The 25,451-nt window shown below is 36.3% G+C and overlaps 6 protein-coding genes across 12 annotated transcripts; 3 read left to right on the forward strand and 3 right to left on the reverse strand.

The window, feature by feature from the left end:
• The first annotated feature begins 53 nt into the window (after positions 1 to 53).
• Positions 54 to 7,998, forward strand: LOC142525636 (protein DEFECTIVE IN EXINE FORMATION 1-like). Its single transcript, XM_075629973.1, is given in 14 exon segments — positions 54 to 349; positions 596 to 706; positions 1,063 to 1,145; positions 1,317 to 1,434; positions 1,522 to 1,679; positions 2,602 to 2,945; positions 2,947 to 3,180; positions 3,272 to 3,342; positions 4,223 to 4,479; positions 6,277 to 6,458; positions 6,544 to 6,827; positions 6,910 to 7,025; positions 7,108 to 7,292; positions 7,391 to 7,998. Coding segments are annotated over 14 exon segments (2,610 nt in total). The 5' UTR covers positions 54 to 197; the 3' UTR covers positions 7,706 to 7,998.
• Positions 7,999 to 8,639: 641 nt separating this feature from the next.
• LOC142525685 (uncharacterized) lies at positions 8,640 to 9,583 on the reverse strand. The gene has a single exon (XM_075630036.1). It carries the CDS (start codon positions 9,107 to 9,109, stop codon positions 8,771 to 8,773), a length of 339 nt encoding a protein of 112 aa, XP_075486151.1. The 5' UTR covers positions 9,110 to 9,583; the 3' UTR covers positions 8,640 to 8,770.
• Positions 9,584 to 9,818: 235 nt separating this feature from the next.
• LOC142525671 (putative anion transporter 3, chloroplastic) lies at positions 9,819 to 13,506 on the reverse strand. Its single transcript, XM_075630032.1, has 8 exons — positions 12,748 to 13,506; positions 11,964 to 12,190; positions 11,479 to 11,830; positions 11,352 to 11,396; positions 10,936 to 11,082; positions 10,712 to 10,849; positions 10,535 to 10,568; positions 9,819 to 10,434 (listed from the first exon to the last, which is right to left on the reverse strand). Exons 1-8 carry the CDS (start codon positions 13,207 to 13,209, stop codon positions 10,265 to 10,267), a joined length of 1,575 nt encoding a protein of 524 aa, XP_075486147.1. The 5' UTR covers positions 13,210 to 13,506; the 3' UTR covers positions 9,819 to 10,264.
• A 722-nt stretch (positions 13,507 to 14,228) lies between these two features.
• On the forward strand, positions 14,229 to 17,942 carry LOC142525701 (uncharacterized). Of its 7 annotated transcripts, none has more exons than XR_012815176.1 (4): positions 14,229 to 16,425; positions 16,505 to 16,582; positions 17,038 to 17,136; positions 17,910 to 17,942. XR_012815176.1 is itself a non-coding variant. In XM_075630037.1 (3 exons), the coding sequence occupies exons 1-2, from the start codon at positions 14,293 to 14,295 to the stop codon at positions 16,555 to 16,557; spliced, it is 2,121 nt and encodes a 706-aa protein (XP_075486152.1). In that variant the 5' UTR covers positions 14,229 to 14,292; the 3' UTR covers positions 16,558 to 16,582; positions 17,910 to 17,942. The 7 variants fall into 7 exon arrangements, 1 of the variants encoding a protein (XP_075486152.1); XR_012815182.1 differs by having other exon boundaries at positions 14,229 to 16,403; XR_012815161.1 differs by having other exon boundaries at positions 14,229 to 16,360; positions 17,038 to 17,162.
• LOC142525747 (uncharacterized) lies at positions 17,730 to 18,808 on the reverse strand. Its single transcript, XM_075630040.1, has 2 exons — positions 18,364 to 18,808; positions 17,730 to 18,278 (listed from the first exon to the last, which is right to left on the reverse strand). Exons 1-2 carry the CDS (start codon positions 18,700 to 18,702, stop codon positions 17,850 to 17,852), a joined length of 768 nt encoding a protein of 255 aa, XP_075486155.1. The 5' UTR covers positions 18,703 to 18,808; the 3' UTR covers positions 17,730 to 17,849.
• Positions 18,809 to 21,385: 2,577 nt separating this feature from the next.
• LOC142525755 (laccase-4-like) lies at positions 21,386 to 25,008 on the forward strand. The gene is made up of 5 exons (XM_075630049.1): positions 21,386 to 21,569; positions 22,409 to 22,560; positions 22,803 to 23,176; positions 23,259 to 24,188; positions 24,493 to 25,008. Exons 1-5 carry the CDS (start codon positions 21,477 to 21,479, stop codon positions 24,621 to 24,623), a joined length of 1,680 nt encoding a protein of 559 aa, XP_075486164.1. The 5' UTR covers positions 21,386 to 21,476; the 3' UTR covers positions 24,624 to 25,008.
• Positions 25,009 to 25,451: the final 443 nt, after the last annotated feature.

Consider the following 25,451-nt stretch of genomic DNA (forward strand, 5'->3'; position numbering starts at 1 on the left):
AAAAGAGGAAAGATAGAAAAAACAAAATAGTTAAATGTCAGGCCTCTGCCTATTTCCGCAAACTGATTTTTATTTATTTATTTTTTTTGGCTTAGATCCCAAAACCCATTTACTGGGCTTTGACTAAGTGAAATTCCTTCGAATTTTTCGTCGTATTTGAGTTCTTGGGACGAGTGAGGAAACGATTACCTAAATTCATGAAATCTCGGGGTGTTCTATTCCTTGGTTTGCTTGTTTTCGGGTTATCTTGTTTGAGTTTCGATTATGCCGTTGCGCAATCGGAGGAAGCGAACAAGAATAGATTTCGAGAGCGTGAGGCTAGTGATGACGCCCTCGGTTACCCCAATTTGTAAGTGTTTGTCTGGATTCTTGTGGATTATTTTCTTGAGTGATAACGCTACTTGCATAAATGAATTTGAGTTTTTGTTGAATTGGTTTAATTGGTAATACCAGAATTTAACGAAGAGCAGTTTCCATAGGTTTTGTGAATGGAATTACGGAATGAGGGCTATTGTATTTGCAAGAACTCTGATTTTTATGTAATGAACCTTGTCAAATGTTTAATGATCAATTCCATGGCATTATTCGTGAATAGTGACGAGGATGAGCTGCTGAATACACAATGCCCTCAGCATTTGGAACTGAGATGGCAGACTGAAGTTAGTTCCAGCATTTATTCTTCGCCTTTAATTGCAGATATCAACAGGTGATTGAACACAACTTTCTAATTTGGATTTACCGTATCGAGAATTGCCATATTTGTTGCATTTGATTTTTCTCTGTTCTCTCATTGTTGCTGATGTTCTCTTCATTGTTGCTGAGCTGTGCGGGTTTATTGAGAATACGACTAAACTCAAGTATCGGAGATGATGAATGGATTAAAAGTAGACTATGTAGGTTGGTTTAATTTTAAGTGGCCAAATTCCTGTAAGATTTACTTTCCCAAGTTAATTTATGCCCAGAATCTGTTGAAAAAACATAAATTCAAATTCAAAGTCGTTGCTTGTTATTCTCGATCTGTCATGTATTATGGAACCTTGATTATAATTCTTGTATCCTCAGTGATGGAAAGCTTGAAGTAATAGTTCCCTCCTTTGTTCATTACTTGGAAGTCCTAGAAGGTTCTGATGGAGATAAGTTGCCAGGTATTGCTAGAGGGTTGCTATATATACTTTAGTTTTATAGACAAGGGGCTTGCCGCCATTTTACGTCAAAGAATGATCATACGTGCAACTAGAAGGGCTAAACTTCATGAATTATGTCATTCGTCCAGACACAATGAACCTTTTTTTGTGTGATTGTATTTTATACATCAGGTTGGCCAGCTTTTCATCAGTCAACTGTTCATTCTAGTCCTCTTTTGTATGACATTGACAAAGATGGTGTTCGAGAAGTAGTTTTAGCCACTTACAATGGTGAAGTGCTATTTTTCAGGTAACATTTTGTTGTTCCTCCTAAATGCCTTCTTTAGCTGTTGAATAATAGTTCGCTGACTTGTTGCATTCTGTTACTTGAAAGTAGAGTTTCAGGCTACATGATGTCAGATAAACTGGAGATTCCAAGGTTGAAAATTAAAAAGGATTGGTATGTTGGTTTGCATCCAGATCCAGTTGACCGATCTCACCCAGATGTTCATGATGAGCAACTGGTCGAGGATGTTCACAGGGATTCGATAACTAGTAATTGCTTTCCTTTTACCTGTTGAGAATTATTGGTTCTGAAATTGTGGCCTTAAAATCTATCTTCTGTACCTCGGTTTGCCTAATGTTCTCCTGAGCCTTTATGGCATTTCCATGAAATTTTCATAATTTCTTCAGCGCCGCTGAATAATATCTTGTATTCAACGCGATGAACATTGACATGCCACAAAATATCTGAGCATACTGATTTTTTTATTATTTAGTTATGTGACCATAGATATACCTGTTTAAAATTTGACGTCAACCAAGTGAACAGTTTACAATCGCCTCTGATTATTCTAATCTGCTTTCTCTTAATATTTTTGAACCAGCTTTCATGTGCTATAGGTTTAAACCTTTCTTCTTCACTAATAGATATTTATCTTTTGTCTTTACCATGTAATTGCTGTAACAAGTTTCCCTCTTTCTTTTTCTTACCCCCGTCCTATTAGAAGTCTGCCACAGGCCTTCTTGTTGTGGGATATACCTAAGAAATTCCACGTGTAACTACACATTTGCAGCTATCTGGACATTGGCCTTGCTGGCATCAATCCTCATGTTGCAACTGAGTGCCTTAGGTGGATTATAGTATGTAAATATTGGGAAAGCTCGGGCTTGATGTGGTCAACTTAATAATAGCAAAAGCTCCTCTGTAGATCTTAAAATCACTGTATGAAATCTTCTGACCTGTAACATTTGCCCAATTATGTGAGCTTCAACTCAAAGTCATGGTCAGATGGTCGACTTGAAATTCTCATGAACATGTGGTTCACATTGGTTGGACTGTTGTACACTTGTTCCTTTGCTATCATCTGCTTAATTGTTTCATTCATTCTGCTAGGTTAATTTTGTGAATACTGTACACTTGGTTAGACCATAGTTTAGTCCTTAAAAGGTTTCTTAACTTTGAAACATTTCTTAGGGCACAATGGAAGTGACATTCACAGAGGAAGTACAATTGTGAAAAACGTCTCCCATTCTTTTGAAGAAGGTCACCATGACTCGTCTAAGGCTTCAAATTCTGTACCAGAAGGAGCTGATCATGAAATCTTGCAGAGCAATGTCTCTATGGCAGATATTCAGCACCATGACCTGAATGCATCTCGTGTCGAGAATCTAGTGAAGAGCAAAGATAGTCAACCTGAAGAAGACATAAAGATGCCACAAGAACCAAATAGTACACTTTCTAGTTCTGGATCGGATAAAGTCAAGGATGAAGAAATTGGAAAAAACACTGCAAGAAGGCTTCTTGAAGAGAAAGATTCAAAAGGACAATGAAGGCGTTCATGCTGCAACAGTGGAGAATAATGGCGGCCTTGAAGAAGAAGCTGATGCATCATTTGAGTTGTTAAGGGAGAATGATGAGCTGGCTAATGAGTATAACTATGATTATGATGATTATGTAGATGAGGCCATGTGGGGAGATGAGGAATGGACTGAAACTCAGCATGAAAAACTGGAAGATTATGTTCACATAGATGCACATGTCTTATGCACCCCGGTAAGTATAGTGGTGTACGAAACAAAGTTTTCATATTCACATAATTTTACCATGTATTACTCGTTAACATGGTTCTTATCATTCTTTTTAGGTCATAGCAGACATTGATAATGATGGGGTGTCTGAGATGATTGTTGCTGTTTCATACTTCTTTGACCACGAGTAAATTTCTTCTTGCATAGCTTAGAATGCATTGAACCTTGGGTCTCTTTGTGGCCAATTCTTATATTAATTTTCTAATCTGCAGAAATATCGATTGCACTGTGGCGACTTTAGGTTGATTTCAGCTGAGTATAGACATATAAATTTTGTTGTGAAAACACTGTTTTTTCCCTTTCCCACCTTTCTTGTGTACCACAGCCACTGTATTCTAGTCCCACCCTGCAATTTTAACATTTCCACATCAAATGCCTCCAGAGACGCCATCCCAATCATTTTATCTGAGTACACTAGAATCTGAATAGATTGAAAATTCTTACAAAATACCAAATCAACTTGCAACTTGCATTATACTACATTCTGGGCTGCTTCTCTTTTCGATTTTGTGTAACTCGTCTCTTTTATATGTTTTACTCCTGAAGTTACCATTAATGCTCGGATACTTAGGTTCTATATTTGGGCATGGTGCTTGAATTTTCTTGCTCTTACCTGTGATAGGAATTGAAATTGAAATTTGGGTTACATATAGTATGTTTCCATCCACTGACATTTACCAGATTAATTCATGGGACCAATGTGACTTAAAATCATGAGATGCAATTTGTATAGAAAGATATAAGTTCCATGGTAACAATTCTATAGGTGCCTATAATCTAGTGTTCCTGAGAAATTGGCTCCATGAGCATTTAATTTCGAAATCTCCTGCCATGTATTAGGTGGTGACTAGAATCTTTGCTGAAATAGTATGCTAGGGCTTCATGCTGATATTGAAGAATTCATGAGAAAACATTCTGTCTGCTTTCAAGTGTGTTTGTCTTTTTAGTGAAATTCAGTCAACAAAGTATTTGAATCTTCTTCAGATAATTAATATGTCATTTGGCAGGTATTATGATAATCCAGACCATTTGAAGGAACTTGGTGGTATTGAGATTGGGAAATATGTTGCCGGTGGTATTGTAGTTTTCAATCTCGACACAAAGCAAGTTAAGTGGAGTGTTCAACTCGATTTGAGTACGGATACTGGAAATTTCCGTGCCTACATATATTCTTCTCCTACAGTTGTTGATTTGGATGGTGATGGGAACTTGGACATTCTGGTTGGGACTTCTTTTGGCTTGTTTTATGTCTTGGACCACAAGGGTGTGTTATTTTCTTCTATTCCACTATATAAGTTTGTCGTGCCGTGCTTATTTAATTTATTGTGTATTTTTTGATATGTTTGAATTACTTCCAATTTATCACACTCCAAAAGTTTGTTCTTTTGTTTTCTATTTTTAGAGGCCTGTTTTAAATAACAGGTTTGGTCATCATCGATTTACGAGTTTCAGACTGAAATTTCGGTGAGTATGCAATGGGATGGGGCTGGTATCAGCGCTTGATTGATCTTTTGGAAATCTCTGGGGAGAGTAGAGGGATAGATGACATAAATTTATTTTGTTAGTTTAGTGGCTATCTGTAGAGACATTTGCTTCTTATAGATTAGTCAAGAAATTTTGTGATGTGAAGAACGCAGAACGACTCATTTCTGGGTTTTGTTGATATGCCTAAATGATAATGTATAAACCAACCCCCACACGAATCTGCTTTGAGGCCCCAGTCTTCGAAATTGCTGATCTAACTTTTTGTTGAACTAAAATAATATCAAAGACAAAACTTATTGTTCTTGTGTAGGGATGTAAACGATCCAAACCAAATCAAACCAAACCAAACCAAACCAAACCAAATCAAACCAAACCAAACCAAACCAAATCGTATTAGGCTTGAACATGGCTCGTTTAAGATTGTTTGAGGTTCGAGCTCGATTCGAGCTTCTATTATCAGGCTCGAGCTCGGTTTGTATTAAAATTACTAAGCTCGAAAAAAACTTGATTCATTAATAGCTCGTTTATCATGTTTAACAAGTCTGGCTTGAACTCGGCTCGTTTTTGAGCTCGTAAAGAATAGAATTGAGCTCGAGTTTGAGCTTGATTCGAGCTTGTTAAAAATTAAATTTATCTATGATCTAATTTTAAATCAAACATAAAAATATAAATTCATTAATAAATAACTAAAACGACAAAAATAACAATTAAAAAAAACATAAACTCATTATATTATTGAACATCCCGAAATAATAAATCTAGCATCCAGATAACAAATATTCGTCATATACTGATATCACCATATAAATAACATTGTAATAGTTTCACTCCTTTAATACTTCATTTGTTGTGTTCCAAATAAATTTTATTTTTTAATCAATATAAATTCATTATATTCAATTTAATATAATTTTTTAGGATAATAATTTGTAAAGTTACTCAACGTGTATATGACTTGGTGATGTAGATTTTTTGGAGAAAAAAGAATAATTTGGTGTATTTTTGTTAATTTATTATGTTTTAAAGAACATCTTAGTATAATGATATGCAAGTAAGATTAAAAATGTAATTGTGACTATGTAGTATAAATTTATCTTTTTTTCAACTATGTTTTGTGTTCAATTTCTTCCATTGACGTTAGTACTATTATTTTTATTTGTCAACTCAACAAATGAGCCAAGTTCGAGCTTACGAGCCACCTAAACGAGTCGAGTTTGAGCTTACGAGCCACCTAAACAAGCCGAGCTCGAGCTCGCGAACCTATCGTCGAACATGTTTGCGAGCCTATTCACGAGCCGAATAACCTTAGGCTTGAGCTTGGTTTGATTAAATTTTCGAGATCGAAATCGAGTTTGAGCTTGACTTGATATGATTAACAAACGAACTCAAACGAGCTTTTATCGAGCCGAGCGCCGAATAGCTCGCAAACGATTTGGTTCATTTACATCCCTATTCTTGTGCAATTGTAGGTTCAAACGTTATAAGTTGCCCAGCTATCTTAATTTCTTGTATTCTTGCTGGGGTTTCTTCTTATGTTCATTGAATATGTGCTCATTGCTTTAGTTTACTGGTGTAGGCAAACACAGAGAGAAGTTTCCTCTTGAAATGGCTGAAATTCAAGGAGCGGTAGTTGCAGCTGACATCAATGATGATGGAAAGATTGAGTTAGTGACCGCTGATTCCCATGGAAATGTTGCAGCTTGGACTGCACAAGGAAAAGTAATTTGGGAAACACATGTGAAGAGTCTTGTTCCACAGGTAACTCGCAATATCTCGATTCCTAAATGTGGTTGAAGCCAAGTTACATGTTTATACTGCATGAGCAATATCTTGTTTCACACAGGGTCCTAGCATTGGAGATGTGGATGGGGATGGTCACACTGATGTCGTTGTTCCGACATTATCTGGAAACATATACGTTCTCAGTGGCAAGGATGGATCAATTGTACGACCCTATCCTTATCGAACACATGGTAGGGTTATGAATCAAGTTCTTCTAGTTGACTTGAGCAAACGTGGGGAGAAGAAGAAGGGACTCACAATTGTTAGCACATCTTTTGATGGGTATTTATACCTCATTGATGGTTTCACGTCATGCGCTGATGTTGTAGATATTGGAGAAACATCGTAAGATAACCTGTATTCCTTGTTGGTCATTCTTTGAGTTGCTGCCCCGCTTCACCCATGGGTATGTCTTGTTTATTTACAGATACAGTATGGTTTTGGCTGACAATGTCGATGGCGGGGATGATCTCGATCTGATTGTAACCACCATGAATGGGAATGTCTTCTGTTTCTCAACACCTTCTCCTTATCATCCACTCAAGGAAGGATACGATTAAAAACTATATCGTTTTGTTCTTGTTGGTTGATATTGCTATTCTGTCTTAAAAATTTTTATATCACCAGGCTTGGAGATCACCTAACCAAGGAAGAAATAATGCTGCATCCCGCTATAACCGTGAGGGTATCCATGTCACTCCATCATCACGAGCTTTCCGAGATGAAGAAGGAAAGAACTTTTGGGTTGAAGTGGAGATTGTAGACAAACACAGGTTCCCATCTGGCAGTCAAGCACCTTATAATGTTACGGTATGGAAGTTGTTTTTGTTTTTCATTTCTTCATATATAATTAATAATAGCCACATGCTGGCTGCCCTTTCTTGAGCTTTTCTTGTTTATAACCACAGGTAAGTTTACTGGTTCCTGGTAATTACCAAGGAGAAAGAACAATTAAGCAAAGCCAAATCTTTGATCAGGCCGGAAAACATCGGATTAAACTTCCGACTGTAAGTGTAAGAACTACTGGGACTGTATTGGTTGAGATGATCGACAAAAATGGAATTTTCTTTTCAGATGAGTTCTCCCTCACCTTCCATATGTACTATTTCAAACTCTTGAAATGGCTTCTTGTTCTTCCTATGCTGGGGATGTTCGGTATTCTTGTCATCCTGCGTCCCCAAGAAGGCATGCCACTGCCATCATTTTCCCGTAGCACTGACTAGTGCTTGGTGTCCAGTTGACTTGTACATCCTACACATAAATTTGGCTACGGTTTAAGACGAACTCCAGTTATGATTTGCAGAGACCACTTTCTCCAGGTGAATTCACTTCAGAAACTTGTCAATTTTCGTGGAGTTCAAGATAGAGCTTAAATTATTGCATTTTTTTTGTAGCAAAGCCATTTTCTTTTGACAACTGGGATCATATTTCAATATAGAAGACAATGTTGTAACTTTGAGGTTACCGTGTTCCTTGTTTTTGCCCATCACCTGTGATTCAACTTTTTTATCATGTATCAAGCATGACGTGTATGTTTAAATTTTGAGCTCATATAGTTTTTGGGAGTGTCGTTTAAATTTTTTTCCTCCTCTTTAGGTGACCTCCCATCTAGACACATACATTGTTTATTTAAGAACAGTATTTCGGCCTGAAGTCATGAAACTAGCACTTGCATTTTAAATTTGTGCCTCATGCTGTTTGGTTTCGTCGGTTTCTCGTGTTACATATTGATACTGGCGCAGCATGAGAAACCGATAGCACAAAAAGGATTTTAAAAAACTGAAAGGGATGAAGCATGAACAAACTGCAAGTGCGTGCACAAAATCAATCAACATTAGGTTGAGGGGTGATGCGATCATTTGATTGTCGTTTGATCTGGCGAGATTGGATAAGTATAATGAGTTAAAAGAAACAACAAATTCAAGCACAACCAAAGCAGAAGGAGGTCGATATATGTTATTATGAAAATCGTCGGCGAACTGATGTTTCTTCTATGTGCAGCTTGAATTCTCTAGCAGGGGAATAAGGTTGAGCTTTTTTACTAAGTATGCTTATATAAGTACTACAGAAAGATGATTTAACAAGAAATCATTACCACATTCGAATCCTTGTGTAATATTCTAGCAGAATGCGAATTAACTAAACAAAACATTTCACTGAAAGGTAAAGGTTCAAGATCCAACTACATTTAACATGGAACATATTATACAACTGTCTTCCCGAAAAAGAAAAGTAAAGGCAAATCAAATAATGTTGTGAATATGTTCGTTTCGTTGTATCCACGAGGATCAGTAAGCTTGAAGTACAGGCCTCTTACCCAGCCTCTTGATTTCTCTATCCATTTGACCTGTAAGCATCAATCCAAACATCTTGTAATCACAAAGCAGAGACCAAAATGGATGCCCAAAAGTTGCAGGAACATTTCCTTCAACAAAGAAATGACTATACCAAGCCAATCCATACCCAATCACGGGTACCAATATTAAAAACCACCAATTGAACAGCATTGAGTACACCAAGCACAAAATACTGCAAAGTGTACCAGCAAAATGCCAACGCCTGGTCGCTGGTTTTGAGTGCTGGCTCATATAAAACGTCCAAAACTCTTCCATGCTTCTGAAATTCATTTCTTTAAGAAAACCCAGATCAGAATTTTGATAGGAAATTGGATCTTGATTCGGAAAATGAGGATTCAAAGAAAAACCCAATCCACAAAATCTTGATTTTTGAATCCTTCCAAGTCTGATCTTAAAAAGACCTTATACAGTGAGATTCTATCAAATTTCTGGAACAAATAATTGGCTACCGACTTTCCGGGTGTTTCGAGCCGAACCAAGAATTATGTTCGAACGAAAGCTTGAATCTTGTGAGGCAACCCCGAATCACCAAGCTGAAAATTCTGCCAAATCAAGTCTAAGGTAAGAGGAGAATCCAGGAACTTTCAATTAAGGAAACACATAGGTAAAACTTCGATCTCTGTTGATGAACGGAATAAAATTGTTTCCAGAGCCTTAACCGATAACTGTGCAAATAGTTTTTCTTTTCTTTTGCATATTTTTGGTGTTTGTGATGTCAAGTGTTTACAGAAAAATCAATGATTGCTGTATTATTTTGTCAATTTCTTATTTTCGCTGCTCAAAATTTTATCCATTTTATTGGCTTGTATGGTCAACGATTAGCAGCAAAACCTATTGCTGTTGTCTTATTATAGAATATATTCAGCAGTCTCGATTTTCTGAACTCCTTTTTTTTTCCCAAAAAATGATTTTCTTATCATTCGTAATCTGCTATTTATAGATATTTGATTCTTACAAGGGATGGAGTAAGAAATTTTCAGTAGGGGAATGAGAAGAACAAAAATGAAAATTTTAAAACAATATAAATATATTAGTTGATATTATATATACAGATACACATACACAAAATAATAGCTATTATTATATTTCGCTTACCCGTTTCCTAAGATTGTTTTTCAGATGTCTCAATTTCGGTTACTATGGTGTAATAGCACAAAGCTTTGTGCTTTCAATTTCATTTCGGACTTGGGGAACATGTCGTGACAATTACAATACTGAAAGTTGAAGATATTAGGTAAGTACATATAAAAGAATCTACCTCTGATGCCAATGTATCAATATCAATATTCTATCCTACAAAAATCCTCGTTCCAAGAACCATTATTCTGTTTGCGATAAAAAGGGAAAAAATAAAAAATAATAGCAAGAAGGTATTCTATGTGTGATGTTATTTTCTAAACTTCGTACAAGATGATGCGAATCTGTTTAAAAAACTCGTTCTCCGGTAGAGTAGAGGATCCAAAAGATAGCTGTAATAAAATAGAGACATGCAGTGAGAGTTAAGAATGCTTGGAAAGATCCTAGCCATTGTACAAAGAATCCTGTTCCAACTGTACTGATTGTTGCTGCAAGTGTTCCAGCCGAATTCGAAATCCCTGTTTGGAAATTTTGTCAACGGCATATTAAGTTCAAGGGATTTTAACTAAACATGTAACAAGAACATGTAAGGATCTAAGAGATTCGATTATTTTATACCATGAAGAAATCCAGAATACTGTGGTGCAATATCCTGTTCAAAGAAATAAAATTTGTTACTGGTGGATTGACAAACTTATTCAATGCAAATAACCCTTTTGATTTCCTCAAAAAAAAAAAAAAAACTCTTGCTATCTTGATAAATCTTTGGTTATCCGATGTGAACAAAAAACTTACTTCCATATTCAGCAAAAAGCCTGCTTGGCTGAAAGAACCGAAACTTAGAGCTGCTGTTAGAAATACAGAGGCGACTGATGGTGTTTTGGCGAAGTTCAAGCACAACAATGCAATCCCAGGACCGATAAAACCAATGGACTGCCAGGCAAATAATTGTAAATTCTGAGGTTATTCTTTGTGTAGATTATAGTGGATCGGAAATGGGATTTTTGGGGAACTTTTACCTGCATGATTTTCCTCGTAGTCGTTGTGGAGTAGCCGGATTTGATCAGGTAATCCGATGCCGTCCCAGCAATATAGCCTGAGATTGCCATTGTTCCCCATGGAACAGCGCTAAACCATGCTGCTTGCTGCAAGTTCACCTCAAACACCTAATGTATAGCAGAAAATTTCCTTTGCAGCACTATCAATAATGAAAATAGGTACAAAAAACAGCAAAACCAAATTAACCAACCCGTATAACTAGCTTTTTGTTAGCTTCTTTTTTTTAACCATATAATAAGATGCATAAAATTGTAATTTGGGTTATTTTCTGTTGTTTTCCATTTTGCTCTTTGGTTATTCTATTTTTAACGAGCCTGTCCCACACAAATGGCATCGAAACTGAAGAGGAAGATCTTGAAGAGAAAATGATACTAACAGTTTTAAAATAGACAGGCATCCATGATAGAAGCACAAAATACCCCTGCATTCAAGAGCTCAATCAGATTCTTTATTTCGAAATATCTAGAAAATGGAAACTTCAAAAGATCCATAAAAAAATTTACCCAATTATTAGTGATATTAGCAAAGATGATTGCCCAAGTGGGCAATTTTGATAAGAGGAGGCTTAGTGGCGGAAGCTTGTCGTTTTTCGCATAAGAATCAGTTTTCCCAGCTTGGATTAACCGCAACTCAGATTTACTGATTGAACTGGATTCTTGAGGATTATTGGCAACCTTATTTGCCCACATTGTAACCCAAAGGAGTCCAAGAGCAGAAAAGAGGATGAAAGGGCCTGAAATGCCACCAACTAATGACATTGCAAAGGGGGCCAAGACCAATCCCACAACATTTCCAAACTGAAATCCTCCCATCGATATACCAACAGCAGTAGCTCTTTCGTGTGCAGGAAACCATCTAACAATAGCATTTGAATAACAAGGAAGATTAAAATCGACGACGACGACACTCCATAAAAAGACACACATATATATAAATCAATAGACAATAGGGAAAAAATGTAGCACACAAACAGATATTTATGTGTTACCTTGCTAAAAGATTGTTCATTGAAGGTAGAGCAACCCCTTCGGCTAGCCCGAAGAAAGCACGCACAGCCAAGAGGCTAGCCGTGGAATGATTTGCCGCCCATGGAGTGAGAAGAGTAGCTAAAGACCACAAAGCTGCACCCCATGCAATAACTCGTTTTCCACCGTATTTGTCCACCAAGGCTCCTCCAATTACCGAAGAACACATATACCCCCATAAAAAGGATGACTACGCATGAATCAACAACATCATATGATCAGCAAACTGCTCGATAAAGAAAATCTGACCGGTAAGATGTGAGGATAATTTTTATTTTGGCTTCAACATAGATCAATAGAGCCTATGCTCTACCAAGTGACCCGACTAGTTCGATGCTACCTTAAGGTTAGTATTCTTGCGCTAGCCACGAGGCCAACTAACTGTATACTACCTTAAATCCCAATATAATTTGGGCCCCATAAAAATTTATTTGACCTAGAGAATTCAAGGGCGCCTACCACACCAGGTGTAGGTGTAGGTGTTGGTGTAGGTGTAGCGTAGAAAATTCCATATTCCTACTGCCATTAACAGATGGCAGCTACTTCTTCTCAACAACCACAAATGGTCTAAAACACACTTTCATAAGATCAGAATACAACCAACTACCACCAAAGGAACACACAAATCCAACTTCACCAAAAAAATAAAAGTAACAAACAAGCAACTTTATCCGATAATTTTCAATAAAAGGAAACACTCCCAAGTCTCCCATAAATGGTAAGATATTAATAAGATCGCGAGTGTACCTGGACAATGCCCAAGAAAGAATTGCTCCATCCATGTTTAGCAGCAAGAGGAACTATGGCAACTGACATCACAACTCTATCTGCATTACACAGACACATCACAGCCGCCACCAGAGCGACCACTTTGAACCTCTCCTCCGCCAGGAATCCGCCTTCTCTCCGCCCCACAAACAGCCCCCTTTCTATCCCCTCCGCCGTGCACCTCACCACACAACCACCCCTCCTCCTTCTCCCCTTCTCACCGTCCACAAACCGAAACTGATCTCTCTTCCTTTCATACAGACGACTCTTTAATATTTCTCCACTCGCCATCAATGAATTGAAACTCAAGGTCCGTTTTCTTGGGATTGAAAGATCTTCCTTTCTGAAAGACGAATAAGATATCTTGTTATCGATCGGACCCAAACTGGAGACGGGATTGCATGCAGTGTGTGGTAGTTTAACGCGGTTCAGGCAAGCCATGATCGGATAAAGAGAGAAAGTTTGCTTTGTGAATGAGAATTCTCGGAGAAAAATATTTACTTTAACGAGACATTATTTTGATGCCTGATTGCTGGTGAGAAAATGTGGGAAATCTTATATATTATTACGAAAAATCAGGCAAGAAACCAAACAACCATCTTCTCTACTTCGCTAATGTTGTTGGAGTTGGTGGGCTTCGAAGTAACATTGGAGTCCTCGAGGGTGGTTTCGTCATTTCGCATTTTGGTCATGATTCATGGCTTCGACTTGCCAACGTTGTTTTATCCTGGAAGTTAGCCTCTTAAAAAATAATATATATATTTTTTAATCAAATCGAAGCTATATCGGAAATGAGAAAAAAAAAAAAAATTTAATGTCTTTATGTTGTTTTTAGCAAAAACTTGTGTGAGACGGTTTTACGAGTCGTATTTTGTGAGACACCTCCCTTATTTGGTCATCTATGAAAAAGTATTTTTTTTATGCTAAGAGTATTAATTTTTATTGTAAATATCGGTAGGATTGACCGGTCTCACAGATAAATGAAAATTTTAATCATTTTTTCGAGATGTGATGATGTGAAATTGTATAAATCATATCGAAATAATACTGAAATTAAAAAAATAACAAAGTAAAATTAAATTTGACAAATAGATATTAAAACACAAACAAATTTCTAATATTATATTTCAGCAACTATAGATTACATGACATGAGGTGTAACCATCAATGTATCATTTTATTTTCCTAATATAAAATTTTCAATCTTTTTAGTAAGGAGATACGACAAGAAATTATTTTTAAAATTTATATTTAAAATTATTTATTATTTTTTAAAATATTTAAATATATGTCTATTATTTATATATTATTATATATAAAAGTGTGTGCTAGATGCCTATATAATGTTACCAAGGGCCCAAGAAGGTTTTATTTAGCAATACAGAGATATTATTGGGGGAAAATGCAATTAAACTTGTAGAAAGGGCCCGTGCCCCTGGTCCTATAAATCGAGAGAAGCTGGGTCACAATGACGGTAAATTATATGCAATGAAATGAGGCTTCATAGCTTCGGTCCCTTCTCCCATGGCGCAGGTGCCCAAAAACCTGACCAGCAAACGCTTACTTGTGCTGCTCAAAGCAGAGAAGAATCTCAAGTCCGCGGTCAACTTGTTCGAATCAGCCACTCGCCACCCCAGTTATACGCACACCGCATCTGCCTTTCACCACATTCTCCACCGCCTCTCAATCTCCCCGGACCTTAGTTTCCTTCCAAATGTCACCCGCATAGTTGATCTCATTCGCATCCACCAATGCCAGTGCTCCGAGGACGCGGCGTTAGCTGTTTTGAAGTTTTACTCAAAGAATCTAATGGCTGAGAAAGCTATGGAAACTTTCCAGAAAATGGGGGAGGTCTTCGGTTGTGAGCCCGGAGTGAGGTCCTACAACTCTCTGCTGAATGCCTTCGTGGTTTCGAATCAATTGAGTAAGGCGGAGGTTTTCTTTAGGAATTTTAGGACTATGGGGGTGTTGCCGAATTTAGAGACTTTCAATGTTTTGATCAAAATCGCGTGTCAAAAGGGGGAGTTTAATAAGGCGAGAGAGTTGATAGATTGCATGTGGGATAGGAATCTGAGTCCTGATCGTCACAGTTATGGCACTTTGATCAATGGGTTGGTGAAAGCTGGGGATTTGAACGAGGCTGTGAAGGTGTTTGAGGAAATGTCTTGTAGAGGTGTGATGCCCGATGTTATGTGTTATAACATTTTGATTGACGGGTTTTTCAAGAAGGGAGATTTAAAGGTGGCCAATGGCATTTGGAACAAGTTAAATAAGGGATCTCATGTTTATCCCAATGTTGTTACATACAATGTCATGATCAGTGGGTTGTGTAACTGTGAGAGGTTTGTTGAGGCTCTCGATTTGTGCGATAGGATGAGAAAGAATGAGAGAAAAATGGATCTTTTTACTTATAGTTCGTTGATTCATGGGTTATGTGAGTTGGGGAATATAGATGGGGCTGAGAGAGTTTATAAGGAGATGGCTGAGAGCGAAGTACCTCCTGATTCTGTTGTATATAATGCATTGCTTAATGGTTATCAAAAGGTTGACCGATTTGAGGATTGTTTTAAGTTGTGGGAGTTGATGGGACGAGATGGTAATCGAAATGTTGCTAGTTTTAATATAATGATGAGAGGCCTGTTCAACGTTGGTGAAGTAAAGGAAGCTATTTCTATTTGGGAGCTTTTAAAAGAGAGTAGATGTGTTGCAGATTCCACAACTTATGGAATACTAGTTCATGGATTATGTGAGAATGGATACAATAAGAAGGCTTTACATGTTTTGGAGGAGGCTGAAGGGAAAGGCAGTGTTCTAGATTCTTTTGCATACTCTGCGATGATCAGTGGGATGTGCAGAGAAAGAAAGTTGGATGAAGCAGTTTCCCTGCTAAATCGTATAACCAAAAGTGGTAGCAAGCCAAATGCTCATGTTTATAATGCTTTGATCAATGGTTTTATGGATGCTTCTAAACTTGAGGATGCAATGAGGATATTTAGTGAAATGGGAAGCAGTAATTGCCCGCCTACAGTTGTTACTTACAATACGCTTATTGACGGGTTTTGTAAGGCTAGAAGATTTGGTGAAGCCTATGATCTTGTGAAGGAAATGCTAGGGAAAGGGTGGAAGCCAGATGTGATCACTTATAGCTTGTTGATAAAAGGTCTCTGTCTTGACCAGAAAGTCGAAATGGCTTTCAATTTATGGAATCAAGTTGTCAGCAAAGGTTTCAAACCAGATGTACGAATGCATAATATTTTGATCCATGGGCTCTGTTCTGTTGCCAAAACTCAACATGCTTTGTCTCTGTATTTGGATATGAGTCATTGGAACTGTGCACCTAATATAGTGACCAACAATACCCTTATGGAAGGATTTTATAAAGTTGGTGACCTAAGAACTGCTTCAGTAATCTGGGCTCGAATTTTAAGAGGTGGGTTGCGGCCGGATGTTGTTTCCTACAACATTGTTCTCAAAGGTCTTTGTTCTTGCGGTAGAATATCAGGTGCTGTTTTGTTCTTACAAGATGCTTTGACAAAAAGCGTTGTTCCAAACATAATTACATGGAACATACTTGTCAGAGCTGTAATTCTCGGTGAGGATCCAACTTGATCCTATGGCTCCATACTGTGCAGGAAGTATGGTGTTCTGATCTTAATGGTATTCCAAACTAAAATTATAATTTTCTATTTATAAAATTTTATGTAATTAGATACTTCCATTTTTTTTCTCTTTGCAGGTTTTGTGAAATCTTTCTCAGCTGATCATTGGCAGTTTGTTCTCGCTCAATGACTCAAATCAAACTGTAACTGTGATTGTAAGTTCACTGTCCTGTCGCTTTTGGTTTTTCAAGGAGTCAAAACTAATTGTAGAAAATGTAGCCTATTAAATTTTGTTGGATCCAATTATTTTTTTCTTATCAGTTAATGTCGTGTTTTTATTGAATTGTTGATATACATTTTGTGCCACGTGTTATGTTGACGCAAATATTTTCAGTTTGAACTGATTGGCCTGAAAATTGCTGTGTTTTTATGGAGGCTGGTTGAATGTATTACATCAATTTATTGCCTGCTTGGTGAAATGGTCATGAGCTATAGAATCCAACGATTTATAACTTAGGAGCTTTTGTAGTTTGTACCAAAAAAACATGTAGATGTTTCAGTTAAATGACTTTAGTAGATGATATGACAATAAAATTTAGAAACTAGAATGATTCCCTCCAGTGAACTGTGTTTCATTTGGCATGTAATTGGAGATAACCTCATTTTTCAGGATTGATGATTAGTGATTACTAAAGGCTGTTGGTGTTCCATTTGGTTCAAAGGGAATAGAATAGGGAAGAACTGAATGCTCAAAATCCTGATGAGAATCGTGAGTTTATTTCAAGTACTCCTTGGGTCTGAGTTTGTTTTGTTTTTTTTTTAAAAAAAAATTAAGCTTGTTTTACTGTAACTATCATGTCTGTTATGTTTCCAAGAATACTTGCGTTTGTTTAAATACGTTTGGAACTTTTAGTTCATTTAGACCACGTTTACCCTGTTCCTACAAATTGGGAGTTGTATACTAAAGTTCTATATTTTTGCCCCACCTTATTTTCCAGAGTGAACTTGAACACAATCTTTGATATGCCTTTATGTTAAGTTTTAAAAGTGTCAAATTAATTGCACGGCATCAGATACTACGAGGCTTTAGTGGTTAAGGTTGTATCACTAAAGACAAGAATGATGCTAAAACAAGGATAGCCTGATGTATTAGCCTCAGGTATTAGTATTTTATTTGGGGTTATAACTCATGCTACATTTAATGGAGATGAGAAGTTCATGTTCTGAGGTCTTCCTCTAGTCTGTCTCTGATATTTGTACTCCTCCCCAGCCCCACCCCTGGTTTTTTTCCTTATTTTTCTTCACCAAGAACAAAAAATGTGGAACATTTGACGAGTTAATATGCACCTATGGACACAAAAATTACCACAAAGCATATACTATACTCTGAACTTTAACCCGAATGTAATAGCATTCATGAGGTTATAACTCATGTTATATTTATATACTCCATGGTTAAATTAGAGAATGGAAATGCCCACTTCATTTCTTCTCTTCTTTTGATCTTTCTTGTTCTGATAAAACACTCTGCTCATATACCAGTTGCGACAGCAAACCAACCAGAATCACCGCCAGTACAGCCACTTTCTCCCATTCAGACGTCGAAGAAATCGAGGCCTGAGCAATTCCCATAACTACCAAAGCAATGAGTCCAAGGTAAATATTTCTCCTGATTACTGATCCAGCATCTTTCTTAGTCACCTCCCTGATTTTCTCAGCCTCTTCCTTTGCTTTTGCTTTGTCAACCTGTGTTTTCCCACTAAAGCTCTTAAAGAACATCCCTTCATTCCTGTCTTCCACGATTTTCCCTTCAAAATCCGCGACCTTTTTCTCATTCTCTTCGATCTCTATCTTGTTCAACTCCATAGATTCCTCGAAGGCTTGCATCCTGATCTCTAGATTCCCCATTATCTGTTCAAGAAAATGAACAAAACCCGATTACTCAAGTAACCACTTTTCGTATTTGTTTGACAGGAGTTAATAAAAACAAACCCACCCGTGCACCGGCTTCATCCAATTCTCTGAGGGCATTCTCTCCAATTTGATCCATTTCAGCATTGGCTTCCTCAGCAAACTGCGTTAGATATGCGGATCTTTCGTCTAAGTAATCGGTGAGACGAACTTTTTGAGTTTGTAGCATGGCAATTCTGGCTAGAAGTTCCTGCTTGCTTTTATCTCCTTCAGGCGGCGTAGAATCTTGTTCTGTATCATTATCTGAATTGTTATTAGACTTACAAAAGGAGAGCAAAATCTTCCTTTTCTTGAAGAATTCTGTGTCGTGAAAACGGCCATGGTTGGGGGTGAAGGAGGTTTGAATTGCTTTAAGAGAAATCATGTTTCTTTTTAATTTGTTTGGGAACTTGTGAGATGGAAATGGAGGAAACTCTTACTGGAATATGCACAGCACGCGACTGTTTTGGGCCTCTCGTTATATATTTGCATTATCTGGTTCCAATACTTTTTCCCCAGATATCATTTCTTTTGGACCCACACATTTACTTCAATCTTATCCTAGGCAATCTTTACCGGGAGAACTCCAGCCCAGCTCATTGTCGAGTTCGAATGATGTTATACTTGAACTCAATTAGATTAGCCATAGCATTTCCATGGTGTATTGATTTCGGCTTCGGGCATATCGAAAAAAGATTTTCTTAATGAAAAGTAATATTTTTTCATGGATAACTCAGATAAGATATCAGTCTCATAAAATACAACCCGTGAGATCGTTTCATTCAAGTTTTTGCCTTTGCAAAATTTCCACAAGAATTTTTAAAATTTCTTGATTTTCAAGGATATGAAATTTCTCAAAATTCATTGAATCTCTATCGAAATTTTACAAAATCTTATATGTGCTATTGTTGCAGAGTTATTTTCATGTATCCAATGTTTATATATGTATGCAACTCAGTTTTCACGGAAATCTAATGCCCCTCGGCAGTATAGCAACAGACTCTTACGATTTTGTTTTTACTTATTTTTGTCATATTTTTTTTTTCAGATGTATAATTCCATATTGTGGTAGTAATTTTGATGGAATAAATTGATTAATTGGAATTTGAAACGAACTAGTTCATTTTTTTTTTAGCAAACGAACTACTTTATTCCCACGAGATATACACTCAAGTTTTTTTTTTTACTAGGAACACTGAAATTCTTCAACATCCATCAAGCATTCTTCAATAAATGAATAGAAGAATTATAATATTGTAAGAGACATTTTATATTTGCAATTAAAGACATGACATTTTTAAAACACAATAATGAAAAAATTGTAAATTGGTTATTTATGTTTGTATTTGTGATTTTAATCTTATATGTCGTAAAATTTCAATCTTAGTCAATAACTTTTTTCCCCACACGGCGCTATGTCCATTGCCGTGGGAGTACTCCCATGGCGAAAGGATCACGATTGCAAACCAGTGGGTCAAAAAAATGAAAGTAGGATTTTTAAGGTTCTTTTTCTTAGGAAATTGTCCGAACAAATTCAAGAATAAAAGTTATCATTTGTTGCAACAACAGTGAAAAACCAACACATGTCCACCAACCACACGTTCCCTACTAATCTAAGTAATAATAATATTTAAATCACTTGGTCAAAACTTCATGGTAAAACTGAAAATAAAAAAATAATAATAATAATTAAACATTTAAGAATATAAAGTCGAAGTTACAATCTGATGATGATAATAAAGACTGTTTCCCCATTCGTTAACTTCGTATGAGAAGTTAGTTAATAACAAAAGGTTGTTTAAATAGTATAATATCTTAGCTTTTAAACAATTTTTTTGTTGTCTTGTAGTTGTCACTGATGTATGTTTTGTCTGAAAGGGCTCTTGCAACTATCCCAATTGGATTCCAATTTCTCTAGAAGCTGGAACAATCAAAATATATATTGATAATATATTATTATTAATTACAACATATAATTTATCGAAAAAATGTAAAAGAAAAAAAATTGGGATGTGTATATTCATCTAGTAATAGGAGTGGTGGATTTATAATGTTTTGAAAAGCAATTACAAGTTTAAGATATGAAAGAAGCTAGTTGTTTGATCATAGTATTATTTTTAAATTTTTTCGGCGTCACTCCTCAAAAAAAATATAATATAAAACACCATAAATATTTTATAAAGATATCATTAAAAATAATCTACACATTTTTTAAATTTCTTATATAGTCTTTTATGTGCAAAAAATATTAGTCTTTAAATTTTTTATACAAAACAAAAAAAAATTATTATATATGTTCTACGCATCGTATGCCAAAGAAGAGTATGTCTCTTGTGAGACGGTCTCACGAATCTTTATTTGTGAGACGGGTCAACCCTACCAATATTCATAATAAAAAGTAATACTCTTAGCATAAAAAGTAATATTTTTCATGGATGACCTAAATAAGAGATCCGTCTCACAAAATACGACTCGTGAGACCAGTCTCACACAAGTTTTTGCCGCCAAAGAATACCAACATACACAAAGAATTAGAACGAGAGAAACAATTTATTTATTTATAAACCGAATAATTTATTATGATCATGAATCTTCAAAAAATTAATTTAAAGTACTTTCGAGCATTTACTTTTAAAAATTGTAAGTGTACGTAATTGGTGCTGTATAATGGGCGTATCAGCACACCTTAGCTTCCCAAATATAATATCATAGTGGAGCTAACTGAATAAATTAATGATCCAATTCAAGTCATTATAAAATCTTTGACGACTCGTAGACTACAACTTATACGTACGTATATGAATCAGACACAAATTTAGAGTATAAATTTTAAAGAATTTAATTCATCGAATTTCCCAATCTAATAAAATTCATGCAAAAACAGAAAATAATGCTTTATGTAATAGGTAAGAAAAAGAGACAAGAAACCTAGTTTTTGCCAAAGGAGTCTTATGTTTGAAGCATCCATGGCTTCACCTAACGTAGGAAAAACGACGTCATGACAGATACACACATGCAATTATATATATCAGTCGTCTGTATAATATTGCTCATTGAGTTGAGAACTCATAAGCTTGAAAGACAGAACAGAAAAATTAACCAAAATCTAAGTTTTTCTTTTCTTTTCTTTTTTCGAAAACATAAAATCAGTGGCTGTGAATGATGGATTCTTGGATTCGAGCTGTGATACTCATATCGTGTTTTTTTCCTGTGTTTTTCGTCGAATGTAGGGTTCGTCATTACAAATTTAATGTAAGTGCTTAATGCCTTTAAATTTTCTTCTGTGTTATAAGTTTATAATTTGTCATTTACTCGTTTTATTATTTGCATGGACATAGTTTTTCCTTGGTTAATCTGCGCATTGTTTGAGCATTTTAAGTTTTAAATTTGATTGTTAGCAATGGAGTATTGCATTATTTAAATTAATTTGCTATTTTATAGACTCATAGTAATTTATAGTTTAATTTTAGCATAAATGTATATATACAAATCCTAAAGAATATATAAGTAATTTTTATTTGCTAAAATTATAATAATTTTCTTAAAAAATGAAACATATATATGCATCCAATTTGGCGTTTCATATTGAGTTGATTTAAGTGGTGAAAATATCTTCTTTTCAAAAATAATAAATAATAAATTATACCAGTGAAGAATTTCTTGAAACCGATTCATTTGAGCGATTGAACAAATTAATTTTCTAACACGATGTTCATAATTCAATAATTTAACAACCAATTATTTTTACTTAAATTGTGATTTTTCAACCATTTTCAATTAATGAATTTTAAATATAGTCCAATATACAAGATATTCTGTGAATTGGTTGGCAAATGCTAAGTCTGATGGTGTTATGTCTATTAATTTATAGAATTTGGTGAGTTTGCTGGCCTAAAAACAAGCAAATTACCAAGTCAAAAAATCATAAAGACACGGAAAGTGTAACAATATATTTTCAAGATATGACTAATTAATTCCCTTAACTTGTAATAATTTAATATCAAGAAGACAATACTTTATACATTTTTGGCAATGTAATATATCCATAAAAAATGTGAAATTTTCAATATTTTTTGTTAATTGGTGTGCAGGTAGTGATGAAGAACACTACCCGTCTGTGTTCGACGAAACCGATCGTCACCGTCAACGGAAAATTTCCAGGTCCAACAATTCGTGCTAGGGAAGATGATACATTGCTCATCAAGGTCGTCAACTATGTCAATTACAATGTCTCCATTCATTGGTAATCAAGAATCTATATTATTTTTCAAATTTGGATTAGTGTAAATGAATTTTTTTTTTAAGCGAAATATTTTAAAATACGATTTTGAACTTCTATTAAATTTTCTTTCGATTCTCGAGGAAAATAACTTAATTTGGATCAGTGTAAATGATTTTAGTTTACGGAATAATTTCCCAATATAATATTTTAAAAAAAATTGACCTCAAAAAATTATTGGAGCCCCGGTAATAAAATGATTTCAGGCATGGAGTGAGGCAACTTCGCACAGGCTGGGCGGATGGGCCAGCATATATCACGCAATGCCCCATCCAGCCAGGCCAAAGCTATGTGTACAACTACACCATCACAGGCCAAAGGGGCACACTTCTATGGCACGCACACATCCTATGGCTCAGAGCCACCGTTCACGGCGCCTTGGTCATCTTGCCTAAGCGTGGCATCCCATATCCTTTCCCTAAACCGGACCACCAAGCAATCGTCGTCCTAGCCGAATGGTGGAAATCGGACACGGAGGCCGTGATCAACGAGGCTCTGAACTCGGGCTTGGCTCCAAATGTATCTGATGCTCACACCATCAATGGTCATCCCGGACCGGTTCCTAATTGTCCTTCCACGGGTAGAATTTGTACTATGATTGTCCCAATTGGAAAGCTCTCTTCATTTATTATTACACATTTAATTTGCTTGCATTTTTTTAGGTGGCTTCACATTGCCCGTTGAGCATGGGAAAAGCTACCTATTGCGCCTGATCAATGCTGCGCTCAATGAAGAACTATTCTTCAAGATTGCAGGACACAAACTGACAGTGGTAGAAGTTGATGCAACATATGTGAAGCCCTTCAAAACAGACACGGTCTTGATTGCCCCCGGGCAAACCACCAACGTCATCGTGTCGGCCGACAAGGGCGTCGGAAAGTACATGATGGCAGCCTCCACCTTCATGGACACTCCCGAGGTGGCGGTTGACAACTTGACCGCCACCGCCACATTGCACTATTCCGGCACGCTTGATACCTCTCCCACAACTCTCACAATACCACCTGCCCGAAATGCCACCCAAGTGGCAAACAATTTCACCGACTCTCTCCGCAGTTTGAACTCGAAAAAATACCCGGCAACCGTGCCGGTTAAAGTCGATCGTTCCCTCCTGTTCACGGTTGGACTCGGGGTCAATCCATGCCCGACTTGCATACCCGGCAAGGGTAGCCGTGTCGTGGCCGATATAAACAATGTCACCTTTGTGATGCCGAGCATTGCTCTTTTACAGGCTCATGTTTTCCAGATCAAGGGAGTGTTCACCACTGATTTCCCTGGGAACCCGCCGTTTCCGTTCAATTATTCAGGGAGCGGACCAGAAAATATGGGGACTAGTAATGGGACAAAGGTGTTTAGATTGCCTTACAATGCAACAGTTCAAGCGGTTCTGCAAGATACTGGGATTATAGCCCCTGAGAATCACCCTATTCATCTTCATGGATTCAACTTTTTTGCAGTAGGCAGGGGATTAGGAAATTATAATCCAAAAACTGATCCCAAAAATTTTAATCTCGTTGATCCTGTGGAGAGGAACACTATTGAAGTGCCTTCTGGTGGATGGGTTGCCATTAGATTCAAAGCTGATAATCCAGGTAAAATATTATTTGGTACTCAGTTGACTCCTCTGATTTCTTTTGTTACACATTTTCCCCCTTTTTATGATAATAAAATAGAATTAGTTTGAATTTTTGGAAATATAAGTTGAAAATTTGTTAATTTTTTTAAGAGAAATTGAAGTAAAATCCCCACGAACCATTTATTTTGGCTTTGTGATAATTTTTGGGATTTTAAGCACTTTTTTAAAAAAGAACTTCATCCAAACATCACCGATTCTAAGAATTTTAGTCCAAGATTAAAGTTATTTTTGGAGGGTTTTGATCAGATCTGAATGTGCAGGAGTTTGGTTTATGCATTGTCATTTGGAAGTACACACAACATGGGGATTGAAAATGGCGTTCTTGGTGGACAATGGAAAGGGACCTAATGAATCAGTGCTGCCACCACCAAAAGATCTTCCAAAATGTTAAAAAGAGTGTCAAGAAAAACATCCTTGGTTTAATTATATAATGATTCAGAGTAAATTTCAAGCCAAGAAAAGGAGAGTCGAAGGCATAAAACAGAGCCCTGAAGAACCAAACAAGAAGAAAAAATAAATAAAGGTGATAGGAAGAAATTGACGTTTGTGCAAGCCTTGGAGCCAAGCTCTGTTTGTTGGGAAACTAAATTTGCTACAAATTTAGATTTATGCAGAAGGAGAAGAAAGGGAAGATGTAGCTCTGTTTGTTTCTTGAGTGAATAAAATTTTGCTCAAGTAGGAGACAATAATTATACATTTTATGTGTGTATTTTGTATTTTTTGCGTGGGGGCAATAATTCGTGAAGATTCTATCAAGGGATAATTTTTTGAGTGTTGAATTCTTGTTCTGGCTATGCTTGAATGTTCTCTCTTTCTTTCTTTCTTTCTTCTTTTTTTTTTTTTTTTTGTTGTGTATTTTTAAAAAATTATTTCTCCCACCATAAATCGAATATGACGGAGAGTGATGTATATTTTTGTTTTCACGACTGGGAGTTGGTTATCGTAAACATCATTCATGTCATATTTGAATATGCTGCCCTTTTTCTTGCTCCAACAAAGAAAGTATCTTGCCAAGAGATTTCATCTTACTGAAGACGATCGATTCATGCGTGAAGATTAACAAGAAGTGGACTTGAATCACTTGGCCATACAATCAGTCAGTTAAAGGTTGTTATAGTAGCTATTAGGGTCAACTTATATAAGTGTAAAAGCAAGTGAGAGTAAGAGTGTATTGTTCTCGTTTTTTCTTCTGCAGTAAACCGAAAAAATTCGAAATTTC

The sequence above is a fragment of the Primulina tabacum genome, chromosome 2, assembly GCF_025594145.1.
Source record: "Primulina tabacum isolate GXHZ01 chromosome 2, ASM2559414v2, whole genome shotgun sequence".
NCBI lineage: Eukaryota > Viridiplantae > Streptophyta > Magnoliopsida > Lamiales > Gesneriaceae > Primulina > Primulina tabacum.

Excerpts from the sequence above, each read along its gene's own strand:
- LOC142525685 (XM_075630036.1), bottom strand. The coding sequence starts at position 9,109 with ATGAATTTCAGAAGCATGGAAGAGTTTTGGACGTTTTATATGAGCCAG.
- LOC142525671 (XM_075630032.1), bottom strand. The coding sequence starts at position 13,209 with ATGGCTTGCCTGAACCGCGTTAAACTACCACACACTGCATGCAATCCC. Across the intron at positions 11,831-11,963 it reads ATGAACAATCTTTTAGCAAG|ATGGTTTCCTGCACACGAAA; the intron begins GTAACACATAAA and ends TGCTATTGTTAG. Across the intron at positions 10,435-10,534 it reads GTATTCTGGATTTCTTCATG|GGATTTCGAATTCGGCTGGA; the intron begins GTATAAAATAAT and ends ATTTCCAAACAG.
- LOC142525701 (XM_075630037.1), top strand. The coding sequence starts at position 14,293 with ATGGCGCAGGTGCCCAAAAACCTGACCAGCAAACGCTTACTTGTGCTG. Across the intron at positions 16,361-16,504 it reads TGTCAGAGCTGTAATTCTCG|GTTTTGTGAAATCTTTCTCA; the intron begins GTGAGGATCCAA and ends TTCTCTTTGCAG.
- LOC142525747 (XM_075630040.1), bottom strand. The coding sequence starts at position 18,702 with ATGATTTCTCTTAAAGCAATTCAAACCTCCTTCACCCCCAACCATGGC. Across the intron at positions 18,279-18,363 it reads TGGATGAAGCCGGTGCACGG|ATAATGGGGAATCTAGAGAT; the intron begins GTGGGTTTGTTT and ends TTTCTTGAACAG.
- LOC142525755 (XM_075630049.1), top strand. The coding sequence starts at position 21,477 with ATGATGGATTCTTGGATTCGAGCTGTGATACTCATATCGTGTTTTTTT. Across the intron at positions 22,561-22,802 it reads TACAATGTCTCCATTCATTG|GCATGGAGTGAGGCAACTTC; the intron begins GTAATCAAGAAT and ends AAATGATTTCAG. Across the intron at positions 24,189-24,492 it reads ATTCAAAGCTGATAATCCAG|GAGTTTGGTTTATGCATTGT; the intron begins GTAAAATATTAT and ends CTGAATGTGCAG.